General features: G+C 40.6%; 2 protein-coding genes, 1 long non-coding RNA gene and 2 other non-coding genes across 11 annotated transcripts in view; 3 read left to right on the forward strand and 2 right to left on the reverse strand.

The window, feature by feature from the left end:
• The window catches only part of ACAA2 (acetyl-CoA acyltransferase 2), a 75,104-nt gene extending 61,731 nt beyond the window's left edge, over positions 1 to 13,373 (reverse strand). Inside the window, exon 1 of the mRNA XM_049900190.1 lies at positions 13,235 to 13,373. Coding sequence (XP_049756147.1) covers positions 13,235 to 13,250 — 16 coding nt within the window. The 5' untranslated portion in view covers positions 13,251 to 13,373. The remainder of the gene's footprint in view (positions 1 to 13,234) is intronic.
• Positions 1 to 24,309, reverse strand: part of MYO5B (myosin VB) — a 535,083-nt gene that overhangs the window by 94,085 nt on the left and 416,689 nt on the right. The window lies entirely within an intron of this gene.
• The window catches only part of LOC126085145 (uncharacterized), a 39,481-nt gene continuing 29,369 nt past the window's right edge, over positions 14,198 to 24,309 (forward strand). For 6 of the 7 annotated variants that reach the window (XR_007519179.1, XR_007519181.1, XR_007519185.1 and 3 more), the window contains exons 1-2: positions 14,747 to 15,067; positions 22,502 to 22,673. This is a non-coding gene — a long non-coding RNA (uncharacterized LOC126085145). The other variant, XR_007519184.1, reaches the window with a different exon arrangement.
• On the forward strand, positions 14,378 to 14,520 carry LOC126086420 (small Cajal body-specific RNA 17). Its single transcript, XR_007519506.1, has one exon. It is a non-coding gene; the product is annotated as a small Cajal body-specific RNA 17 (non-coding RNA).
• Positions 14,605 to 14,687, forward strand: LOC126086419 (small Cajal body-specific RNA 18). The gene has a single exon (XR_007519505.1). It is a non-coding gene; the product is annotated as a small Cajal body-specific RNA 18 (non-coding RNA).

The raw sequence follows: 24,309 nt of genomic DNA on the forward strand, positions 1-24,309 counted from the left end.
AAAAGGTATACTTTGCAGCCGTTGGGTGGTGTGTTCTGTATAAGTCTATGAGGTCAAGTTGGTTGATTCGGTCTTCCGTGTCTGTACTGAGCTTCTTACTGGAAGTCCTATTCTTCTCCGAAAGTGGTGTGTTAAAGTCTCCTACTATAATTGTGGAGGTGTCTATCTCACTTTTCAGGTCTGTTAAAGTTTGTTTTATGATCTTGCAGCCCTGTCACTGGGTGCATAAATATTTAATATGGTTATATCTTCCTGGTAAATTGTCCCTTTAATCATTACCTAGTGTCCTTCTTTATCCTTTGTGGCGGATTTAACTTTAAAGTCTATTTTGTCAGAAATTAATATTGCTACTCATCCTTTGAGTTTTAGTTTGTTTGTGTCTCTAAGGTGTGTCTCTTGTAGGCAGCATATAGACGGATCGTGTTTCTTTATCCAGTCTGAGACTCTCTGTCTCTTTATTGGTGCATTTAGTCCATTTACATTCAGCATAATTATAGATAAGTATGTGTTTTTTTTTTATGTGTTTAGTGCAGCCATTTTGATGCCTTTTTGTGTGTGCTGTTGACAATTTCATTTTTCCACTTACTTTTTTGTGCTGAGACATTTTTCTTTGTAAATTGTGTGTTCCTCATTTTCATAGTAGTTGAATTTATGTTTGCTGAGTCGTTATGTTTTTCTCGGTTTTTATTTTGAGTTATGGAATTGTTAGACCTCTTTATGGTTACCTTAATATTTACCCCTATTTTTCTAAGTAAAAACCTAACTTGTATTGTCCTATATCGCCTTGTTTCCCTCTCAATATGGCAGTTCTATGCCTCCTGTATTTAGTCCCTCTTTTTGATTATTGTGATCTTTTACATAATGACTTCAATGATTCCCTGTTTTGAGCTTTTTTTTTCTTTTTAAAATTAATCTTAATTTGTTTTTGTGATTTCCCTATTTGAGTTGATATCAGAATGTTCTGTTCTGTGAGCTTGTGTTGTGTTGGTATCTGATGTTTTTGATTTTCTGACCAAACAATTTCCTTTAGTATTTCTTGTAGCTTTGGTTTGGCTTTTGCAAATTCTCTAAGCTTGTGTTTATCTGTAAATGTTTTAATTTCACCTTCATATTTGAGAGAGAGTTTTGCTGGATATATGATCCTTGGCTGGCAGTATTTCTCCTTCAGTGCTCTATACATGTCATCCCATTGCCTTCTTGCCTGCATGGTTTCTGCTGAGTAGTCTGAACTTATTCTTATTGAATCTCCTTTGTAGGAGACCTTTCTTTTATCCCTGGCTTCTTTTAAAATTTTCTCTTTATCTTTGGTTTTGGCAAGTTAGATGACAATATGTCTTGGTGATTTTCTTTTTGGATCAATCTTATATGGGGTTCGATGAGCATCTTGGAGAGAGATCCTTTCGTCTTTCATGATATCAGGGACGTTTTCTACCAACAGATCTTCAGCTATTTTCTCTGTATTTTCTGTTATCCCTCCCTGTTCTGGAACTCCAATCACACGCAAGTTATTCTTTTTGTTAGAGTCCCACATGATTCTTAGGGTTTCTTCATTTTTTAAAATTCTTTCATCTGATTTTTCTTCAACTATATTGGTGTCAATTGCCTTATCCTCCACCTCCCCCACTCTGCATTCCAATTGCTCGATTGTGCTCCTCTGACTTCTATTGAGTTGTCTAATTCTGTAATTTTACTGTTAATCTTTAGGATTTCTGAATGCTGTCTGTCTGCGGATTTTTGCAGCTTATTAACTTTTCCACTATGTTCTTGAATAATCTTTTTGATTTCTTCAACTGCTTTATCAGTGTGTTCCTTGGCTTTTTCTGTAGATTGCCTTATTTCATTTTTGAAGTCACCCCTGATGTCTTGAAGCATTCTTTAAATTAGTTTTTTATATTCTGCATCTGGCAATTCCAGGATTGTATCTTCATTTGGGGAAGATTTTGATTCTTTAATTTGGGGAGTTGTAGAAGCAATCATGGTCTGCTTCTTTATGTGGTTTGATATCAACTGCTGTCCCCAAGCCATCTCTAAGATATTGTAATGATTTATTTTATATTTGCTCACTGAGGCTTATCTTGCTTTCTTTCAATATACATGGATGGTCTACTAGCTTGCGCTGTCTTGATTGCTGTAGCCTTTGAGTCACTTATGTCCTATTACCAGCTGGTTTGGGCTGTTACCAGATATATAAGCCTAATAGTCCATTCACCATTCTTGAGTAGAATCATATTTTGGGTCACCAAGTGTGTGGTGTAGACTGTCACCTATTCACTTAGCGTAGTGGTGATAATTGTGTGCACCAGATTCTAGTAGCAGCAGGGGGTCACACTCCGGGGGTGGCGGGGGCAGGATGCTGACAGGCTTCCCTCAAGTGCCAATGAGGTAGGTGTGTCTCTATTACTAGAACACTTTGGTGGGTGGGCTCTGCAGGTGTACCTTAGGCACCCAATGCATGTACCTCTACAGATTGGAAGGTGTCACTATCTTCAGACCCCTATGGCAGGAGCCTAGGTGGTTTGGGTGGAGCTTCAGCCCTCAGTTTCCTGTTGTGGGTCAGTGAGGGCTCTGTTTAATAGGTAGAGATATCAGACCTGGGAAACTTGTCTTTCCAGTAATCATAGGATTACAGTCAGATCACTATCAGAATTGCCTTTGCATTATAACAGCCACCTTGTTGCCTGTAGGGATGAAAGCCCAAGGCTGTGGATCTCATATGCTTGGCTGGAGCTGGTTCTGTATTTTTATTCCAATTTTGGGAAGTCAGGGAAGGATTTTTGGTCCCTGGGTTTTTTGTAGCTGCTTCTCTCAGGCCAGGAGAATGGGTTAGAAAAAGACAAAAAAACAAAAACAAAAAAGACCCACAGAGCACTTCACTCCCTGGCCCAGGAAATCCCAATGTTAATGAAGCTTCCTGGGAAGGGAGGGGAGGGATCAGATAGATAGGAGAGAGTAGCACCCAGGAATATAAACAAGGTTACTTATCTTGTTTGGTGTTGACTGTTTTATCTGAGATTCCTGAGGGGGCGTATAGCCTGTTTGGGCTCTCTGGGTCGAGATTGCCCCCGCGTCCTGTTCTTGTGCTGTCTCAGAAGCCGTGGTCAGTTCCTCTGCTCCCAGTCCAAAGCCCAGTGCCAAGGTTCCCTGGCTGGTACACCACACTCCAGGCTCCAAGACCAGTAGCTGCCTTCCTGTGACTTCTCCTCCTGTCAGCCGCATCAGTGTGCTGCCTGCGTGCACTGGCTGGGCTTCCCCCGAGGTCACTTCAGGGGGCTAGGGCTGCATCCCATTTTTGCGCCATCTCAGCATGCTGTGCTCAGCTCCCCTGCGCCCAGTCCAAAGTCTGGCCCCAAGGTTTTCTGACTGGGATGCTGTCTCTAGGCTCTGAAAACAGTCGCTGCTTCCCCGTGGTTGCTCGTTCTCTCTTTAGCCACATAAGTGTGCAGCCTGCTTAAGCTGGCTGAGTCTCTGTCACTCAGGTCAACTCTTTAGATCTGTATTTGATGGTCAGGGTTCGTAGACTGTCATGTATGTGATCGATTCACTTGTTTTTCTGAGTCTTTGGTGCAAGAGGGATCGGAGGTAGCTTCTACCTAGTCAGCCATCTTGGCCCCACCTCTCCATGCCTTCTTTCTAATTTGATTATAGTTCTGCTTCTGGCCATGGCCTAGGAAGCTCCTCTCTGACTGACCTTTCGGCAGATGACAATTAAAAATTCCAGATAATATATGAGAACAACTACCCGAAGGCCTTGAAGAGTGAATACTGGAGGACAGTTGATACTTGGAAGAAGAGAATAGCACAGGGTGAGTGCCCTATTTATTTACAGCTTAATGGCTGGCAGTCTACACTGTATGGAAAGGCTAGAGCTCAAAAACTCACAGTCTCAGAGTTCATAGCAACCACAGCCACTGGAAAGTGTGTGGGGGGGGGGATCCAGAAAAGAAGAGTGTCAGAGGGAGAGCCAAAATTTTATTTATAAACTCTGCCCAAGTCTCTGGCTGATCCCCTAACCATGTATGTGCAGAACATACTACAAGCATCTATGCTAAGACTAAAAGAACTGAACTGAGATTTGAGCTGCCGCCCACCATAGGAGGAGATAGAGTTTTCAGTATGAGTTCAGCCAAATTACCTGCCTGCGAAAATAGCCAATCAATTAACCAATCAATACTCTTTGGAGGAACATAACAGAATCTAGTCTCTACAGAACCTAATGAATTGGAACCAACTCAACGGCACCTAACAACAGCAACAACAGTCTCTACATGTTTCATTCACCATAGCCACGATATAATCCAAAATTAAAACACAAATAAAAATGCGATGAAATAAGAAAATATGACTCATCCTCAAAAGACAAGACCAACCCCAAGATGACCCAGATGTCGGTATTAGCAGACAAGGATTTTTAAAGTACCTTTCACTGGAGCCCTGGTGGTGCAGTGATTAAGAGCTCAGCTACTCACCAAAAGGTCAGCAGTTTGAAACCACCAGCTGCTCCTTGGAAACCCTATGGGGCAATTCTACTCTGTCCTATAGGGTTGCTATGAGTTGTAATCAACTCGATGGCAAAGGGTTTTTTTTGTTTGTTTTAAATCATAACTATGCTCAAAGATATAAAGGAAAATATGCTCCCAATACATGATGGGACATGTCAACTTCAAGAATGAAGAAACCCTGAGAACGATGTAGAATACAATCAAAAGCAAAAATCTGTGTGTGATTGGAAGTCCAGAATAGGGGGAGGAAAAGGAAAACAGAGAGGATCACTGAAGGTTTGCTGACAGAAAAGTTCCCTAATACCATGAAAGGCAAAAAGTTGACTATCCAAGAAGCTCAACTAATCCCACGTAGGATAAATCCCAAAAGAAAAACACGAAAACATAATTACACTCACTAAAACCAAGGGCAAAGAAAGAATCCAGAGAGCAGCTCAAGAAAAATGAAAAGTCACATACAGAGGCGAAGCAATAAGACTAAGCTCTGGTTACTTGGCAGAAACCATGCAGGCAAGAGGGCAATGGGATGACATACATAAAACCTTGGAAGAAAAAAAAAACTGCCAACCAAGAATATATCCTGCAAAACTCTACTCAAATATAATGATGAAATTAGAACATTTCTAGATAAACAGAAATTAAGGGATTACATAAAAACCAAACTTACAAGAATTATTAAAGGGAGTTCTTCGGTTAGAGAACTAACAACATCAGAAAACAACCTGAATCTAGCACATAAGACAGCATCAGCCAGATACCAATCTAGATAATAAACTCTCAAGGATAAAAAAACACTAAAAAATTTACAACAGGGAACCAGACTTCAATCTGTAAATGACAACAATGTCAGAACAAAAAAAACAGGGAAGAGGTACAGAACTTTCAAATGGGAACAAAGTCACAGCATTATCAAGTAATAAAAGACTTGTTTAAACTTAGGAAAATAGGGGTAAATTTCAAGGTAAACACAAAGAAAGAAAGATAACAAACCTACTCATCAAAATAAAGTAGAAACACAAAGTCTCAGTAAACAAAAAATCTGCAAAAACGAAAGAAATAAAAAAAAAAATCAGCACAGAAGAGTAAGAGGAACAAAGAAAACATCAGTACCACACAAAAAAAAAAGGCACTACCAAATGACAGTAATAAACTCACACCTATCAATAATCACACTGAATGTAAATGGCTTTAATGCACCCATAAAGAACAGAGAGGGGCAGAATGGATAAAAAAGCTGGACCCACGAACATGCTGTCTACAGGAGACACACCTTAGGGACAAAGACATAAATTTACTAAAAATCAAAGAATGGAGGAAAAAATATATAGCAAGCAAATAGCTACCAAAAAAGAGCAGGAGTGGCAAGACTAACCTCAAATAAAATACACTTTAAAACAAACCCACCATAAAAGACAAAGAAGAGCATTATACAATGCTTAAAGGGACAATCCACCATGAAGACATAATCATAATAAATATCTACAAACCCAGTGACAGGGCTCCAAAATACACGAAACAAACTCTAACAGCACTGAAAAGAGAAATTGATAGTTCCACCATAATAGCAGAAGACTTCAACACACCACTCTTGGTAAAGGAGAGAACATCCATAAACAAACTCAACAAAGATACAGGGGGGATCTAAGGCCACAATTAACCAACTTGACCTCAAAGACACCAATACAACATTCCACCCAACAGCAGCAATGTACACATTCTTTACCAATGCACATGAAACATTCTCCAGAAAAGACCACATCTTAACCACAGAGCAACCCTCAACAAAATCCAAAACATTGAGATAATACAAAGTATCTTCTCTGATGTCAATGCCATTAAAGTAGAAATTAACAAGAGGAAGAGCAAAGGAAAAAAAAAATCAAATGCATGGAAGCTGAATAACACCCTGCTTAAAAACCACTGGGTAATAGAAGAAATCAAAGATGGAATCCAAAAATCCCTAGAATCAAACGAGAGTGAAAACACAACATACCAAAAACTTTGGGATACAGCAAAGCAGTGCTCAGAGATCAATTTATAGCAGTAGATGCACACATCAAAAAAGAAGAAAGGGATAAAATAAAAACATTAGCTACATAACTCAAATAGAAAGAGAACAGCAAAAGAAGCCCACAGTCACCAGAAGAAAGGAAATAATTAAGATCAGAGCAGAAATAAATGAACCAGAGAACACAAAAAACAATAGAAAGAATCAACAAAAGTTGGTTCTTTGAAAGGATCGACAAAATCAACAAACCACTGGCAAAACTGACAAAAGAAAAACAGGAGAGGATGCAAATAACCCAAATAAGAAATGAAATGGGGGACATTACAACAGACTCAACTGAAATGAAAAGGATCATAACAGAGTACTGTGAAAAACTATACTCCGACAAATTAAAAAACCTAAAGGAAATGGCCAAATTTCTAGAAACACACTACCTACCTAAACTAATACAATCTGAAGTTGAAAATCTGAACAGACCCATAACAAGAGAAGAGATTGAAAAGGTAATTAAAAAAAAAAAACTCCAAACAAAGAAAAGCCCTGGCCCAGATGGCTTCACTGGAGAATTCTACCAAACATTCAGAGAAGAGGTCACACCAGTACTATTCAAACTATTTCAAAACATAGAAAAGGAAAACATATTATCATCAAACTTGCCAAACCCAAAGATAAAGAGAAAATTTTAAAAGAAGCCAGGGATAAAAGAAAGGTCTCCTACAAAGGAGATTCAATAAGTTCAGACTACTCAGCAGAAACCATGCAGTCAAGAAGGCAATGGGATGACACATATAGAGCACTGAAGGAGAAAAACTGCCAGCCAAGGATCATATCCAGCAAAACTCTCTCTCAAATATGAAGGTGAAATTAAAACATTTACAGATAAACACAAGCTTAGAGAATTTGCAAAAACCAAACCAAAGCTACAAGAAATACTAAAGGAAATTGTTTGGTCAGAAAATCAATAATATCAGATACCAACACAACACAAGGTCACAGAACAGAACATCCTGATATCAACTCAAATAGGGAAATCACAAAAACAAATTAAGATTAATTTTAAAAAGAAAAATGCTGGGAGCCAGGCTGCAAGGGCGGCCCCTCTGCACCCACTGCCCCCAGCATAAACATCGAAGAATTCCTCAAAAGTCAGGAATATCTCTGTCATCTGTGTTATGTTTCTGTTTCATTTTCAGCCTGTGTATAGCAGAATGTATAAGCATAAAATTCCATTATAGATTTAGGGACCTTTGGAGGGGGGCGTCCTACTCATAATCCCCTGGTGAAATCCCGGGTAGGGACAGCCCGTGTATTACCTGGGGATCAACATGAAGTTGTCTTAGGGGGAAAACGAATAGCTCAACTATGGAAAACAAAAACAGGATGGTGGAATCCTGGTATTTACCGAGGCCCTTTTGTGATTAAACCACCACCCACACATGATCCCATAAAAGTGGAAAAACAGTATTTTGAATTTCTATTGGCAAGAAATTGGGATTATGACGCTGATTGGAGACCATATAGAGTAGAAGGAAGTTTTATTACTCCAAAACCGGCTTGGGGGTGTAGAGATTGGGCTAATTGTCCTTGGCATAATCGTGGACAATATGACGTAACCCAAAGTGGCTGGACTTCAAGAACTTGGCCACCCTGGACAAGATGGACAAAGCCTATGTGGCAATGGTTTTGCAAAAAGATTAATTGTTATAAAAACTGTGGAAGGTATTGCAAGATTAAGCATAAGTGTAAAGCAGTATGAAGTCAATTGTTACTTTGTGTAAAAATAAATCAACAAAATGTTCTCTTCAATTAAACAAAAACTCATTGTATTTGTGTGCATATGCGGAACTGTACTATGTGTCACTTGGAAAATTATGTCTCTGGAAAATGATGTCATCTATGATGATTATATCTTGTACTGCCCCTTTGTTGATCATGCGATGTTATACTTATGTAAGCTTATGATATAAAAGACCATGTAAAAAATAAAGAAGAGGCTTCTTTTTTTCTGCAGAATGAAAATATAAGACACACTACGTCTCATTCTTTTTCGCCAAACTCTACCCCTCCTCTGGTGACCCTGTTCTTTGCTGAGGCTGGCCCCCGGCAGAAAAAAATGCTCAAAACAGGGAATCACTGAAGTCAATATGTAAAAGATCACAATAATCAAAAAGAGGGACTAAATACAGGAGGCATAGAACTGCCATATGGAGAGGAAAACAAGGCGATATAGGATGATACAAGTTAGGTTTTTACTTAGAAAAATAGGGGTAAATATTACGGTAACCACAAAGAGGTCTAACAATTCCATAACTCAAAACAAAAACCAAGAAAAACAACGACTCAGCAAACATAAATTCGACTACTATGAAAATGAGGAACACACAACTTACAAAGAAAAACGTCTCAGCACAAAAAAGTAAGTGGAAAAATGAAATCGTCAACAACACACACAAAAAGGCATCAAAATGACTGCACTAAACACATACTTGGTGATTCTTTTTTTAATATTTTGTGTTTTTGGTGAAGGTTTACACAGTAGTTTAGGTTTCTATTCAACACTTTTTACGCCAAGTTGTTCAGGGACATTGGTTACATTGTTCACACTGAGTGTACATTCTCATGATTTCCTTTCTGGTTGTCCTGTTTCCATTAACCTACTTTCCCTGCCCCTTACATTCTCATCTTTGTTTTAAAGTAATTGTTGACCATTTGATGTTACTGGTTTTTGATGACTGAAATCTGGTAAGTTAATAACAATCTTGGACTGCCCTACAGTAATCACCCGTATGTTCTTCTCCCTTATCCACTAGTCCTATAACCACTTGGTAGGCTACTTTAGAGAGGCATGTATCTATGATGTATTCTAACCAACCTGTAACAATCACCACCTGAAGACCAAGGCTTGGGTTCTAGTCATAGTCACTGACTTCCTGTATTATTACAAACAAGCCACTTTACCTTTCTGGACATCAGTGTCCTCATCTGTGTAACCGGGAAATGGGAAAAAATATGATTACTAGCTCTAACACTGCAGTGAAGTGTCTGTGAATTTATAAACCTCAGTGGTTAAGAGGAAACCCTGGTGGTGTAGTGGTTAAGTGCTATGGCTGCTAACCAAGAGTTCAGCAATTCAAATCCGCCAGGCGTTCCTTGGAAACTCTATGGGGCAATTCAACTCTGTTCTATAGGGTAGCTATGAGTTGGAATCGACTCGACAGCAGTGGGTTTAGCTTTTTGGTTTTGGAGTGGTTAAGAGTTACAGCTGCTAACCAAAAGGTCAGCAGTTTGAATCCACCAGTGCTCCTTAGAAACCCTATGGGGCAAGTTCTTCTCTGTCCTTTAGGGTTGCTATGAGTCGGAATCGACTCGATGGCAATGCGTTTGTTTGTTTTATATAGTTCCTTAAAGCAGGTGTCGATGCACTTTTTTTTTCTTACCAGGGTTGGTTTTCATTAAAATTTCAAAGGAGTCTGTATACAAGAAAAGGGTAACCACCACTGATAAAACAGTAAAATGGGGTGCCAATAAAAATATTATCTCCTTTTAAAAAAGATAACTCATCACTATGCACCTTTTCAATGACCTGGATTTTCTGGATGCCGTGTCTTTAAAAAAAGTAAAAAAATCAACATGCTGCTTTATTACATAAATCTAAGTTCAGCGCTGGGAAGGACACTGGCAAATTAAATCCACCTGGTAGGAAACTGGACACACTACATCTGGTCCCCGAGGACCTATTTTCCACCTGAGCTGTTCAAACGCCATTTTGGCTCTTCTGAGTTCCATGTCTCTCTATCCAACTGCCTACCTAATACTGCCACTTGGGTGCCTGACGAGCATCAAAACTTTGCCTGAAACTGAATTCTCAACCTTCCTGTCCAAATTGCTATGGGCACAGGTGTGCTGTATCTCTTTCACCATCTCCCTAGCTGCTAATGGACATAAAGAATGTGCTTTAGGGGGTGATGACTGCCCTCTGAAGAAACCCAGAACTCTATCTTAGGGGAGTAAAGGAGAAAGGGCTGTTCTCTGGTGCCAGCAAATCTAGTCTATTGCAAACAGAGGCAATAAATGATGTCCGTATGGAGCCTCGGTGGCACAGTGGTTAAGAGCTCGGCTGCTAACCAAAAAAGGTTGGCAGTTGAAATCCACCAGCCACTCCTTGGAAACCCTGTTGGAACCCACTCGAGGAACCTAACAATACTGACTGCAGGGTGTTTCCACTTTTATTATCCCCTTTCCCCTTTCATTAGAAGCCCTGGTGGCGCAGCGGTTGAGCTCAGCTGCTAACCAAAAGGTCTGCAGTTCGAATCCACCAGTCACTCTTTGGAAACCGTACAGGGTCGTTATGAATTGAAATCAACTCTATGGCAACAGGTTTTTTTTTGTTTTGTTTTACCTCTTACTGCCCCCTTTCATTGCCCCTTTTCCTACCTGCTCCTTGTGCATGCTATCTGGCATATAGACCTGGCTGTCCAATTATTTAATCCTTGGGAGAGAGGAACTTAGCCGTGAACTGAGGTGTGCTTGGATATGATCTAGCCCTATGGATGGGAGCCTAACTTCCGGGAACCTAGGCTGATGATAATGTGTGCGGTTGTACTTATCTCTGTCCTATTTACTCTGGAACTAACAACTGCCTGGTGATCACGCCATTAGAAGCATCTCATCTGGGCTCTGCTCCAGTCTTTCACTAAGAACCTGTGTATATAGTGGCACTGCAGAAATCTATTTTTGCCCCAATCATCCTCACTTCTAAGCGGTACCGTCATGAACACAGTTCCTCAAGCCAGAAAGAAACCTGAAGTCATTCTTGACATTTTCTTATTTACCAGCCGCACTAAACCTATTAACAGGTTTCATCAATTCCCTCTCCAAATCTATCTGAAATGATCCCCCTCGCCCCGTTTTTTCCCCAACTCCACTGTCCCCACCCTCACCAAAGCTATTATCTACTGTGGCCTGGATTTCTGCAACATATATTTGCTGTAGCATAATATTTATCATTTTTTAAATATTTGTTGTGTTTTAGGTGAAATTTAAAGAGCAAATTAGGTTCCCCTTTAACAATTTTTTATACAAACTGTTCCCTGCCATTGGTTACAGTTTTTACAATGTGTCAGCATTCTCATCATTTCCGTTGATCTGGCTTCCCTTCCTCTGTCTTCTCACCTTTGCTTTTTGAGTAAATGTTGACCATTTGGTCCCATATAGTTACTTGTTTAAGGGAGCTCATTACTCACAGGTGATATTGTTTATTTTATAAGCCAATCTATTATTTGGCTGAAAGGTCCACCTGCAGAAATAGCTTCAATTCCAAGTTCAAAAGGTATCTTAAGGCAACAGTCTCAGGGGTTCCTCTAGTCTCTATTGGTCCAGTAGGTTGGGACATTGTTTAGGAATTTGAGTTTTGTTCTACATTTTTCTCCCATTCTATCTGGGACCTACTATTGCATCCCTGGTCATAACAGTCATAGTGGTAGCTAGGCACCATCTAATTCTTGCTCAGGTTTAAAGAGTTAGTGGGCTATTAGTCCCATGGACTAGTTTCTTCTTTGAGCCTTTGATATCATTTATTCTCTTTTGCTTCTTAGGAGTAAAGACCAGTAGTTGTACCTAGGATGGCTGCCTGCAAGCTTTTAAGACTCCAGAGGCTAGTCACTGAACTTGGAGGTAGAACATTAACTTTGTGAACTATGTTATGCCAACTGCCACAGACCATGGTTCCAAACCTTTTGACCTAGTAAACCAATCCTGTGAGTTGTCTGGATATGTCTAGTCTTAAATGGGTCTCCTCATTGCCAGGACAGCCCCTGAGCCCTCACAGCAGATCCTATCGCCTCCCACTGAATTTAGACTAAAATCCCATCTCCTTACAGAGCCCAAAGGACCACATGAATACTTGGTCCTTCGGTCATCAAACGCTTTTTCCTGCATCAAACTGTGTTCCTCTACCTAAATGTTCTTCCACGGGTACCTGCTAAGCGTTCACAGCCTCTAAGTTAAAATTCCACTGATTGTGACCATTTGCAATGATAAAGCTTACTTTTTTTTTTAAACGTTAATAATCCTAGAATTTAGGTATTGTACTGAAAGCACTTTCCTGAAGTAATTCAAATGAAAGGTACTGAACTGAAAACGGAATAGAGCAGGCGGTCAAACAGAACGCCACCAGGCATCTTCCGGGCGTAGGTCACTTGGGCAGAAATTCCCTTAGAAAAAAGGAAAAATTCTTTTTTTTTTACGACCCTTAAAAAACATCAATCCCTCCCCGCAGCCCCTGTCCGCCCGCGACCAAGTTCATTATCAAGGAGCCAAGAGCCCCAGGCCTCCCCGTTATTACTACACCCGACTCAAGTTTACTGATAACTGAGCTCTACTACGCGGAGAAGGCAAAGAACGTACAAGGTCAGAGAAATGGAAAAGCGAACTCAACTCTCAACTGGAAATGCCGCCGAAATCACCGTCGCTAGTGCCAAGTGTTCTCTCATGAACTCCAACAATGCTTTCGTGCTAGGTTTTACCAAGTCCCCTTCAGAGCTGATGAGACTGAACGCAAACCGCACTGACTACGAACCTTGGCCTTCCCGCCACCCCCCAACTCTCGGCCCAAAGCGGAAGCGGAGGCGTTGCCCGGGTAGGGAAGACCCCAAAAGGTCGAGGAGAAGAGGGCGCCGCGCAGGCCTCGCGGTCTGGTCTTGGGGTCCGGCTGCGCCCTGGCGCTCACCTCTGAGCAGAGCCATGACGTGGCCTCGGTCTCAGTCTCGAACGTGCAGAAATCTGCTCTCAGCTAAGCAGGCCCGTCTGCTCACAAGGGCAGTCCACCGCCACCCTGACTTATCGTGGGCGGGGGCGGTGCCTGCGTGGTCACGCCCCTCCCCTTTCACCCAATTCCAGCTCCGCACCCGCGAGCCCTCCAAATGTGCTTGCACTTTCCACCGCCGCTGCCCTCTTTGTCCTTCTCCTTGGAAGCAAAAAACCAACCAACCAACCACCCTGTTGCCGTGGGGTCGATTTCGACTCATAGCGATCCTATAGAACCAACGGTACAGTAGAACTGCCCAGTAGGGTTTCCAAGGAGCTGCTGGTGGATTCCGACCTTTTGGTTAGCAGCTGAGGTGTTAACCACTACGCCACCAGGGTTTGCCTGCACCACCAGGGCACCGAAAACGTCCCGGGCAGGCGGGAGTGGAGAAACAAGTTAAGAGTGCCTTGCCAGCGTGTCCCCCCCGCCCCACATCAATTGTTTAAAAATACTTTTCCCTGTTTCCAAATCAAAATAATGGTTAGATGCCCCTCCATCCGTCCCTGGCCTCTATAAGCCGCCCCTCCCTTCAGCAATTAATTTCCACCCTTATTGTGCCAGGGGATCCCTGGTGGCAAAGTGGTTAAGAGCTCGGCCCCTAACCAAAAAGTGGGCAGTTCGAATCCAACAGCTGCTCCTTAGAAACCCTATGGGGCAGTTCTGCCCTGTGATCTAGGGTCACTATAAGTCGGAATTAATGGTATTGGGTTTAGTTTGGTTCGGTTTTTGGTATCCCGCCAGTGCATGCCTTCTGGAAAAGACAAGGGTGTGGAAGAAGTTTGGACGCTGTAAGTCAGGAACTTCTCCAATACAACCGATTGGTTTTGGTCCAGAGGAAGCAGACCGCTGCGGGCTGGGGGCGGGACCGGAAGTCGAGTGGTCGGGGCTCGGGGGATGGCGCGGCGGGAATGGCTAGCTCTCTCGCGGGACCTAGGGCACACGCCTGCGCAGACTACTGGGTGGAGAGGCCCTAGGCTGCTTTGTTGGCGAGAGGGCACAGTGCGGGGCGTAAGGTGGCTAGGTTGAGCTGGGGGGTGGGTACAGCGAGTGTAGTAGGGTTGGGCGTTTCCCGATCCCCGATCCAGCCCCTAGATGTGCCCGCGATATTTTCCTTATATGATCAGGCCCCGTTGTGGGCGGCGCTGCTTGCCCGGAGCCTGAGAGGATTATGAAAATGCTTCAGGTGACGTGGGGCGGGGAACCGGGTGCGGGAAAATTAGGGTTGAGGGGCAGCCGATTAGCCTAGAGATGGTGTAGGTTTAGGGAGCCTTTGCCGCTGTAACTGTGAGCCCTGGTCGGTGATGACGTGACCACTGCGCAATCTGAGTTCTGGGAACCAGATGATGGAGCGTGTGCTGAGCACGGACTGAGACAGGGCGAGCAGGAGGTGCGGTGCGGTGTCGGGTATCGTCCATGTTTTCTGTGAGTCGTCAGGAAATCCCTGCCCTAGAATCCTGCTTTTTAAACGCCTTGGTGGTCTCTCCAAGTGTTTTTATTTTTTTTAATCCAACTTTTTTATTATGAAAACTTTCAAACAGGAAAGTGGGAAGACATATATAGTTAACCACTCATGCACTTTCCACAGATATTTTACAGTTCTTAACATTTTGTTGTATTTTTTCTTAGGCCCAGAGAGCCTAAAGAACTTGCCAAGGCCTCACATCTAGAATATTACTGAATAAAAACTTTAAGCCCGTGACTCTCGGAAACCCAAGACCCACATTCTCTTCAGTGCTTGCAGGATGTGGAATACAGGTTGTTTGTCTTTTTGTGGTTGAGTTTTAACAGAATCATATAGATTTTAGAGATCAGGCGCTGGTCAGAGATGTCATAGCTGAGAATTCTTTCCCAGTCTGTAGGTGGTCTTTTTATCTTTTGGTGAAGTCTTTAGATGAGCATAGGTGTTTGATTTTTAGGAGCTCCCAGTTATCTGGTTTCTCTTCGTCATTTTTAGTAATGTTTTGTATTTTGTTTATGCCTTGTATTAGGGCTCCTAAGGTTGTCCTTATTTCTTCTTCCATGATCTTTATTGTTTTAGTCTTTATGTTTAGGTCGTTGATCCACTTGGAGTTAGTTTTTGTGCATGGTGTGAGGTATGGGTCCTGTTTCATTTTTTTGCAAATGGATATCCAGTTACGCCAGCACCATTTGTTCAAAAGACTATCTTTTCCCCAATTAACTGACACTGGGCCTTTGTCAAATATCAGCTGCTCATATGTGGATGGATTTATATCTGGGTTCTCAATTCTGTTCCATTGGTCTATGTGCCTGTTGTTGTACCAGTACCAGGCTGTTTTGACTACTGTGGCTGTATAATAGGTTCTAAAATCAGGTAGAGTGAGGCCTCCCACTTTCTTCTTTTTCAGTAATGCTTTACTTATCCGAGGCTTCTTTCCCTTCCATATGAAGTTGGTGATTTATTTCTCCATCACATTAAAAAATGTCACTGGAATTTGGATCGGAAGTGCATTGTATGTATAGATGGCTTTTGGTAGAATAGACATTTTTACTATGTTAAGCCTTCCTATCCATGAGCAAGGTATGTTTTTCCACTTATGTAGGTCCCTTTTAGTTTCTTGCACTACTGCTTTTTAGTTTTCTTTGTATAGGTCTTTTACATCTTTGGTAAGATTTATTCCTAAGTAATTTATCTTCTTGGGGGTACTGTGAATGGTATCGATTTGGTGATTTCCTCTTTGATGTTCTTTTTGTTGATGTAGAGGAATCCAAGTGATTTTTGTACGTTTATCTTGTAACCTGAGACTCTGCCGAACTCTTCTACTAGTTTCAGTAGTTTTCTGGAGGATTCCTTTAGGGTTTTCTGTGTATAAGATCACGTCTTCTGAAAATAGAGATAATTTTACTTCTTCCTTGCCAATCTGGATGCCCTGTATTTCTTTGTCTAGCCTAATTGCTCTGCTTAGGACCTCTAGCACTATGTTGAATAAGAGCAGTGATAAAGGGCATCCTTGTCTGGTTCCCGTTCTCAAGGGAAATGTTCTGAGGCTCTCTCCATTTAGAATGATGTTGGCTGTTGGCTTTGTATAGATGCCGTTTATTATGTTGAGGAATTTTCCTTCAATTCCTATTTTGCAGAGAGTTTTTATCATGAATGGGTGTTGGATTTGTCAAATGCCTTTTCTGCATCAATTGATAAGATCATGTGGTTTTTGACTTTTATTTATATGGTGGATTATATTAATGGTTTTTCTAATGTTAAACCAACCTTGCATACCTGGTATAAATCCCACTTGGCCGTGGTGGATTATTTTTTTGATATATTGTTGAAATCTATTGGCTTCAATTTTGTTGAGGATTTTTGCATGTATGTTCATGAGGGATATAGGTCTGTAATTTTTTTGTGGTGTCTTCATGTGGTTTTGGTATCAGGGAGATGGTGGCTTCATAGAATGAGTTGGGTAGTATTCCGTCATTTTCCATGCTTTGAAATACCTTTAGTAGTAGTGGTGTTGACTCTTCTCTGAAAGTTTGGTAGAACTCTGCAGTGAAGCTGTCTGGGCCAGGGCTTTTTTTTGTTGGGAGTTTTTTGATTACCTTTTCAATCTCTTTTTTTTGTTACGGGTCTATTTAGTTGTTCTACTTCTGATTGTGTTAGTTTAGGTAGGTAGTGTTTTTCTAGGAATTCATCCATTTCTTCTAGGTTTGCAAACTTGTTAGAGTACAATTTTTTGTAATAATCTGATAAGATTCTTTTAATTTCAGTTGGGTCTGTTGTGATACGGCCCATCTCGTTTCTTATTTGGGTTATTTGTTTTCTTTCCTGTATTTCTTTAGTCAGTCTGGCCAATGGTTTATCAATTTTGTTAATTTTTTCAAAGAACCACCTTCAGCTTTGTTAATTCTTTCAATTGTTTTTCTGTTCTCTGATTCAATTAGTTCAGCTCTAATTTTTATTATTTGTTTTCTTCTGGTGCCTGATGGATTCTTTTGTTGCTCGCTTTCTATTTGTTCAAGGTGTAGGGACAGTTCTCTGATTTTGGCTCTTTCTTCTTTACGTATGTGTGCATTTATCGATATAAATTGACCTCTGAGCACTGCTTTTGCTGTGTCCCAGAGGTTTTGATAGGAAGTGTTTTCATTCTCGTTGCATTCTATGAATTTCTTTATTCCCTCCTTAATGTCTTCTATAACCCAGTCTTTTTTGAGCAGCATATTGTTCAGTTTCCAAGTATTTGATTTCTTTCCCCTGATTTTTCTGTTATTAATTTCTACTTTTATGGCCTTGTGGTCTGAGAAGATGCTTTGTAATATTTTGAAGTTTTGGATTCTGCAAAGGTTTGTTTTATGACCTAATGTGTGATCTCTTCTAGAGAATGTTCCATGTGCACTAGGAAAAAAAGTATACTTTGCAGCTGTTGGGTGGAGTGTTCTGTATAAGTCTATGAGGTCGAGTTGGTTGATTGTAGCAATTAGGTTTTCCTTGTCTCTATTGAGCTTCTTACTGAAGTTCTATCCTTCTCCAAAAGCGGTGTGTTGAAGTCTCCTACTGTAATTGTGGAGGTGTCTATCTCACTTTTCAGGTCTGTTAAAGTTTGTTTTATGTATCTTGCAGCCCTGTCATTGGGTGCATAAATATTTAATATGGTTATTTCTTCATGTTCAATTGTCCCTTTAATCTTTATGTAGTGTCCTTCCTTATCCTTTGTGATGGATTTATCTTTAAAGTCTATTTTGTCAGAAATTAATATTGCTGCTCATCCTTTGAGTTTTAGTTTGTTTGTGTCTCTAAGGTATGTCTCTTGTAGGCAGCATATAGACGGATCGTGTTTCTTTATCCAGTCTGAGACTCTCTGTCTCTTTATTGGTGCATTTAGTCCATTTACATTCAGCGTAATTATAGATAAGTATGCGTTTAGTGCAGTCATTTTGATGCCTTTTCATGTGTGTTTTTTTTTTTTAGCTAGAATTTTGTTCTGCATTTTTCTCCCATCTCTGTCCAGGACCATCTATTGTGATTTCTGTCAGAGCAGTCAGTGGTGGTAGCTGTGCACCATCTAATTGTACTGGACTCAGTCCGGTAGAGGCTATGGTAGTTGTGGTCCATTTGTCCTTTACACTAATCTTTCACTTGCATCTTTGGTTTTCTTCATTCTCCCTTGCTCCACGCAAGGTGACACCAGTGGAGTATCTTAGATGGCTGCTCACAAGATTTTAAGATCCAGAAGCTATTCACCAAAGTAGAATGTAGAACATTTTCTTTATAAACTATGTTATGCCAATTAAGCTAAATGTTCCCAGAGACCATGGTACCCACTGTCCTCAGCCCAGTAATTTGGTCCCTCAGGGAGTTTGGATGTGTCTGTGGAGCTTCTGTGACCTTGCCTTCATCAAGTTGTGCTGGCATCTCCAGTATTGTGTACTGTCTTACCCTGCACCAGTTACCACTTATCTATTGTCCATTTAGAGTTTCTCCCTCCCCACACCTCCCCTCCCTCATAACCATCAAAGATTGTTTCTTTTTGTGTGTAAACCTTTTCATGAGTTTTTATAGTAGTCGTCTCATACAATATTTATCCTTTAGTGATTGACTTAATTCACTCGGTGTAATGCCCTCCAGATTCGTCCATGCTGTGGTATGCTTCGCAGATTGGTCATTGTTCTTTATTGTTGCATACTATTCCATTGTGTGTATGTACTGTAGTTTGTTTATCCATTTATCTCTTTATCCATGTATCTAGGTTGTTTCCATCTTTTTCCTATTGTGAACAATGCTGCAGTGAACACGGGTGTGCATATGTTTATTCATGTGACGGCTCTTATTTCTCTAGGATATATTCCTAGGAGTGGGATTGCTGGATCATATGGTATTTCAATTTCTAGCTTTCTAAGGAAGCGCCATATCGTTTTCCAAAATGGTTGTACCATATTGCATTCCCACCAGCAGTGTATAAGAGTTCCAGTCTCTCCGCAGCCTTCGAACATTTGTTATTTTCTGTTTTTTTTTTCTGCCAGTAATGTCAGGGTGAGATGGTGTCTCATTGTGGTTTTGATTTGAATTTCTCTAATGGCTACTGATCTCGAGCATTTCCTCATATGTCTGTTAGTTGCTTGAATGTCTTCTTTGGAGACGTGTCTGTTCATATCCTTTGCCCATTTTTCCCAGTCGTAGGTCGTCTTTTTACTCTTTTGGTAAAGTCTTTTGATGAGCGTAAGTGTTTAATTTTTAGAAGATCTTAGTTATCTAGCTTATCTTCTGGAGTTTGTGTGTTGTTAGTTATGGTTTGTATCCTGTTAATGCTGTGTATTAGGGCCTCTAGCTTTGATCCTATTTTTTCTTCTATGATCTTTATAGTTTTTGGTTTTATATTTATGTCTTTGATTCATTTGAATTATTTTTTGTGTATGGTGTGAGGTATGGGTCATGTTTCATTTTTTTTGCAGATGGACATACAGCTTTCCCAGCACCATTTGTTAAAAAGATTGTCCTTTCCCCATTCGATGGACTTTGGGCCCTTGTTGAAGATCAGGTGACCGTAGGTGGATGGATTTACATCTGGGCTCTCAATTCTGCTCCATTTGTCAATATATCTGTCATTGTACGGGTACCAGGCTGTTTTGACCCCCGTTGCTGTATAGTAGGTTCTGAGGTCAGGTAGTGCGAATCCTCCTACTTTATTCTTCTTCTTCACTAGTGCTTTACCATATCCCTTTCCATATAAAGTTAATGATTAGTTTTTCCATCTCTTTAAAGAATGCTGTTGGTATTTTTTTCTGACTTTAAATCATGCAGTATCCCCTTGTTCTTTTCGAACGACTACCTCTTAGTCTATGTATAGGTCCCTCATGAGCACAATTAAGAGATCTGGAATTCCCATTCTTCGCAATGTTATCCATAATGTGTTATGATCCACACAGTGGAATGCCTTTGCATAGTCAATAAAACACAGGTAAACATCTTTCTGGTATTCTCTGCTTTCAGCCAGGATCCATCTGACATCAGAAATGATACCCGTTTCCCATGTCCTCTTCTGAATCTGGCATGAATTTTTGGCACTTTCCTGTCAATGGTGCAACCGCTTTTGAATGATCTTCAGCAAAATTTTACTTGTGTGTGATATTAATGATATTGTTCAATAATTTCTGCATTCAGTTGAATCTCTTTTCTTTGGAATGGGTATAAATATGGATCTCTTCCAGTCGGTTGGCCAGGTAGCTGTCTTCCAAATTTCTTGGCATAGACAAGTGAGCACTTCCAGCATTGCATCTGCTTGTTGAAACATCTTGTTCGGTTTTCCAGTCAATTCCTGGAACCTTGTTTTTTGCCAATGCCTTCAGTGCAGTTTAGACCTCTTTCTTCAGTACCATTGGTTCTTTTTTCTAAATTTTATCTATTTATTTTGTTCTTGTTGTTGTTGAGAATATACACAGCAAAACATACACCAATTCAACAGATTCTACATGTACAATTTAGTAACATTAATTATATTCTTTAGAGTTGTGTAACCATTCTCACCCTCCTTTTCTGCGTTGTTCTTCCCACATTAACATAAACTCACTGCCCCCTAATTACTGTTGGTTTTTGATTATATGCTACCTCCTGAAATGTGTGAACGTTGACCAATTCTTTTTGGTACAGTGATTCTGTATTCCTTCCATCTTTTTTTTTTATGCTTCCTATGTCGTTTAATATTTTTCCTGTAGAATCCTTCAATATTGCACCTCGAGGCTTGAATTTTTCTTCAGTTCTTTCAGCTTGAGAAATGCTCAGCATGTTCTTCCTTTTTGGTTTTCTATCTCCACATCTTTGCACATTTTATTATAACACTTTACTTTGTCTTCTCTAGCTGCCCTTTGAAATCTTTTGTTTAGTTCTTCAGTGTGATTATTTCCTCCTTTCATTTAGCTACTGTATGTTCAAGAGCAAGTTTCAGAGTCTCTTCTGACATCGATTTTGGACTTTTCTTTCTTGCCTGTCTTTTTAATAACCTCTTGCTTTCTTCATGTCCTTGATGTCATTCTACAACTTGTCTGCTTTTGGTCATTAGCATTCAACTCATCAAACCTATTCTTGGGATGGTCTCTAAATTCAGGTGGGACATACTCAAGGTGATACTTTGACTCTTGTGGACTTGTTCAAATTTTCTTCAACTTGAACTTGCATATGAACAATTGATAGTCTGTTCCATAGTCGGCCCTGGCCTTATTTTGACTGATGATATTTTTTCCATTGTCTCTTTCCACAGATGTAGTCAATTTGATTCCTGTGTATTCCATCTGGTGAGGTCCATGTGTACAGTCATTATTTATGTTGTTGAAAAAAGGTATTTGCAATGAAGAAGTCATTGGTCTTGTAAAATTCTGTCATGGAATCTCCAACATCATTTCTGTCACCAAGACCATATTTTCAAACTACCAATCCTTCTTTCTTCCCAACTTTTGCATTTCAATCGCCAGTAACTATCAATGCATCTTGATTGCATGTTTGATCAACTTCAGACTGCAAAGTTGGTAAAAATCTTCAGTTTCTTCATTTTTGGCCTTAGTGGTTATTGGGTAGATTTGAATAATAGTTGTATTTACTGGTCTTCCTTGTAGGCATATGGATATTATCCTATCACTGATGGCATTGTCCTTCAGGATAGATCTTGAAATGTTCTTTTTGACGATGAACGTGATGTCATTCCTCTTCAATTTGTCATTCCCAGTATAGTAGACCATATGATTGTCTGACTTAAAATGGCCAATATCAGTCCCTTTCTGCTCACTCATACCTAGGATATTGATATTTATCTGTTCCATTTCATTTTTGATGGCTTCAAATTTTCCTAGATTCATACTTTGTAGATTCCATGTTCTAATTATTAATGGATGTTTGCAGCTATTTCTTCTAATTTTGAGTCATACTAAATCAGCAGATGAAATTCCAGAAAGCTTGACTCCATTCACACCATTAAGGTTGACTCCACTTTGAGGAGGCAGCTGTTCCCCCATCAAATTTTGAGTGCCTTTCATCCTGAGGGACTCATCTTCAGTACTGTATCGGACAGTGTTCCACTGCAATTCATAAGGTCTTCGATTGGGTATATTAATATATAGTTATCTAGAAAGATAGCAGATTAGAGCTAGGCTGCAACTGATAAAGAAGCCATGGTCACTGGGCACTGGGAGAGAGGATATGTTTGTTATTTTGTGGTTTACACAGTGATTTGCTTTGTTTTACTTGATCAGTCACAGGGTGACCTTGTGTGATGCATTTTGTGAGATTGTCTATGTGCAAAAGGAGAACAACATGGCCTAGCTGGGAGCTCCAGGCCAACTTCAAACAACACTCAGGCCTCACTGAAAGTGTCAGACCAGCTCCAGGATGTCAGACTTCTTTTTTTTTTCTGAACATTTATAGGTAAGTGTTTCTTCTATGAAATTTAGTTATTTTCAGTCATAGTTTTCCTGTTGAGGACTTAAAGATAAGGCTAGACCTCTCTGGGTACGAGGTGAAGCCTGTTCTGAAGCGTGAGGTTATTCTTTATTTAGGCACCCAGAAAAGAGGCAAGTCCATCCTTAGGTTGGAAGTTAGGTTCAAGAGTCAACTTTTCACTAAACAGTCTATTGTTAACATTTTTCTGTATCATGAACTATTCCAATAGTGGTTTCTGATTTTGGGTGTTTAAGGGTACCATAAAGGAGTCCTGGTGGCATAGTGGTTAAGCTTTTGGCTGCTAGCAGAAAGGTCAGTGGTTTGAACCCATCCAGCGGTTCTATGGGAGAAAGATGTGGCAATCTGCTTCCATAAAGGTTACAGCCTTGGAAACCCTATGGGGCAGTTCTACTCTGTCCTATAGGGTCGCTATGAGTAGAAAGCAACTTGATGGCAGTAAGTTTTGGCTTAAGGGCGAAACATCCATTGAGATGTTTTATGGGCTGGTTATGGGAATTAAAAAAAAAAAAAATTCCAGGTGTTTCTGATGTGTGCTTCTAGTTAACAGTTCTACTTATGTTTCCATATAGGTGTTGTTACGATTGAATTGTGTCTCCCAAAAATGTGTGTCAACTTGACTAGACCATGATTTCCAGTACGGTGTGTTTGTCCACCATTTTGTGATCTGATGAGATTATCCTATATGTTGTAAATCCCAACCTCTATATGTTAATGGGAGCCCTGGTGGCACAGTGGTTAAGCATTCAGCTGCTAACCGAAAGGTCAGGCAGTTCCAATATACCAGCCACTCCTTGAAACCCTATGGGGGCAGTTCTACTCTGTCCTACAGGGTCATTATGAGTCGGAATTGACTCAAAGGCAATAGGTTTGTTTTTTAGTTTATATGTTAATGAGGCAGGACTCAATCTACAGGATTAGGTTGTATTTTGAGTCAATCTCTTTTGAGATATAAAAGAGAGGATGGAGCAGAGAGGAGAGAGACCTCATACTACCAACAAAGAAGCACTTGGAGTGGAGGGCTTCCTTTGGACCCAGGGTCCCTGCACAGAGAACGTCCTAGACGAAGGGAAGATTGATGACAAGGACCTTGCCCCAGAACCAGCAGAAAAAGAAAACCTTCCCCAGGAGCTAGCACCCTGAATTTGGACTTCTAGCCTCCTAAACTGTGAGAGAATAAATTCTGTTTGTTAAAGCCATCCACTTGTGTTATTTCTGTTATAGCAGCACTAGATAATTGTAAAAATGGCATGGGGCAATGGCTGACCTCCTCTAACTTCACAAGGGGGAAGGAGAATCAAGATCAACAGCCCAAGGCTGATTCCTATGAGGTGGAGGTCAAACATGCCTTCCCTCTTCACCATCTTTACCAGCTCAGGCACCAACTGTCCCTCCCACAGCAGTCTCTACTTTTCTGATGGTTTCGATAATTCATTGCAATGGCCACACACAACTCACAGACAATACTCAGGATTATGAGGTTTATTAGGGAAGTAACAGGTTACAAGTCAGGTTCAGGAACACTCAGGGATATGATCTTCCATCAGGACAGCCTCTTAGCGGTGCTTTCAGGTACGCCTCTCCCTGACTCTAGGCCTCTGCC

This window comes from Elephas maximus, chromosome 11, assembly GCF_024166365.1.
Source record: "Elephas maximus indicus isolate mEleMax1 chromosome 11, mEleMax1 primary haplotype, whole genome shotgun sequence".
Taxonomy (NCBI): Eukaryota; Metazoa; Chordata; class Mammalia; order Proboscidea; family Elephantidae; genus Elephas; species Elephas maximus.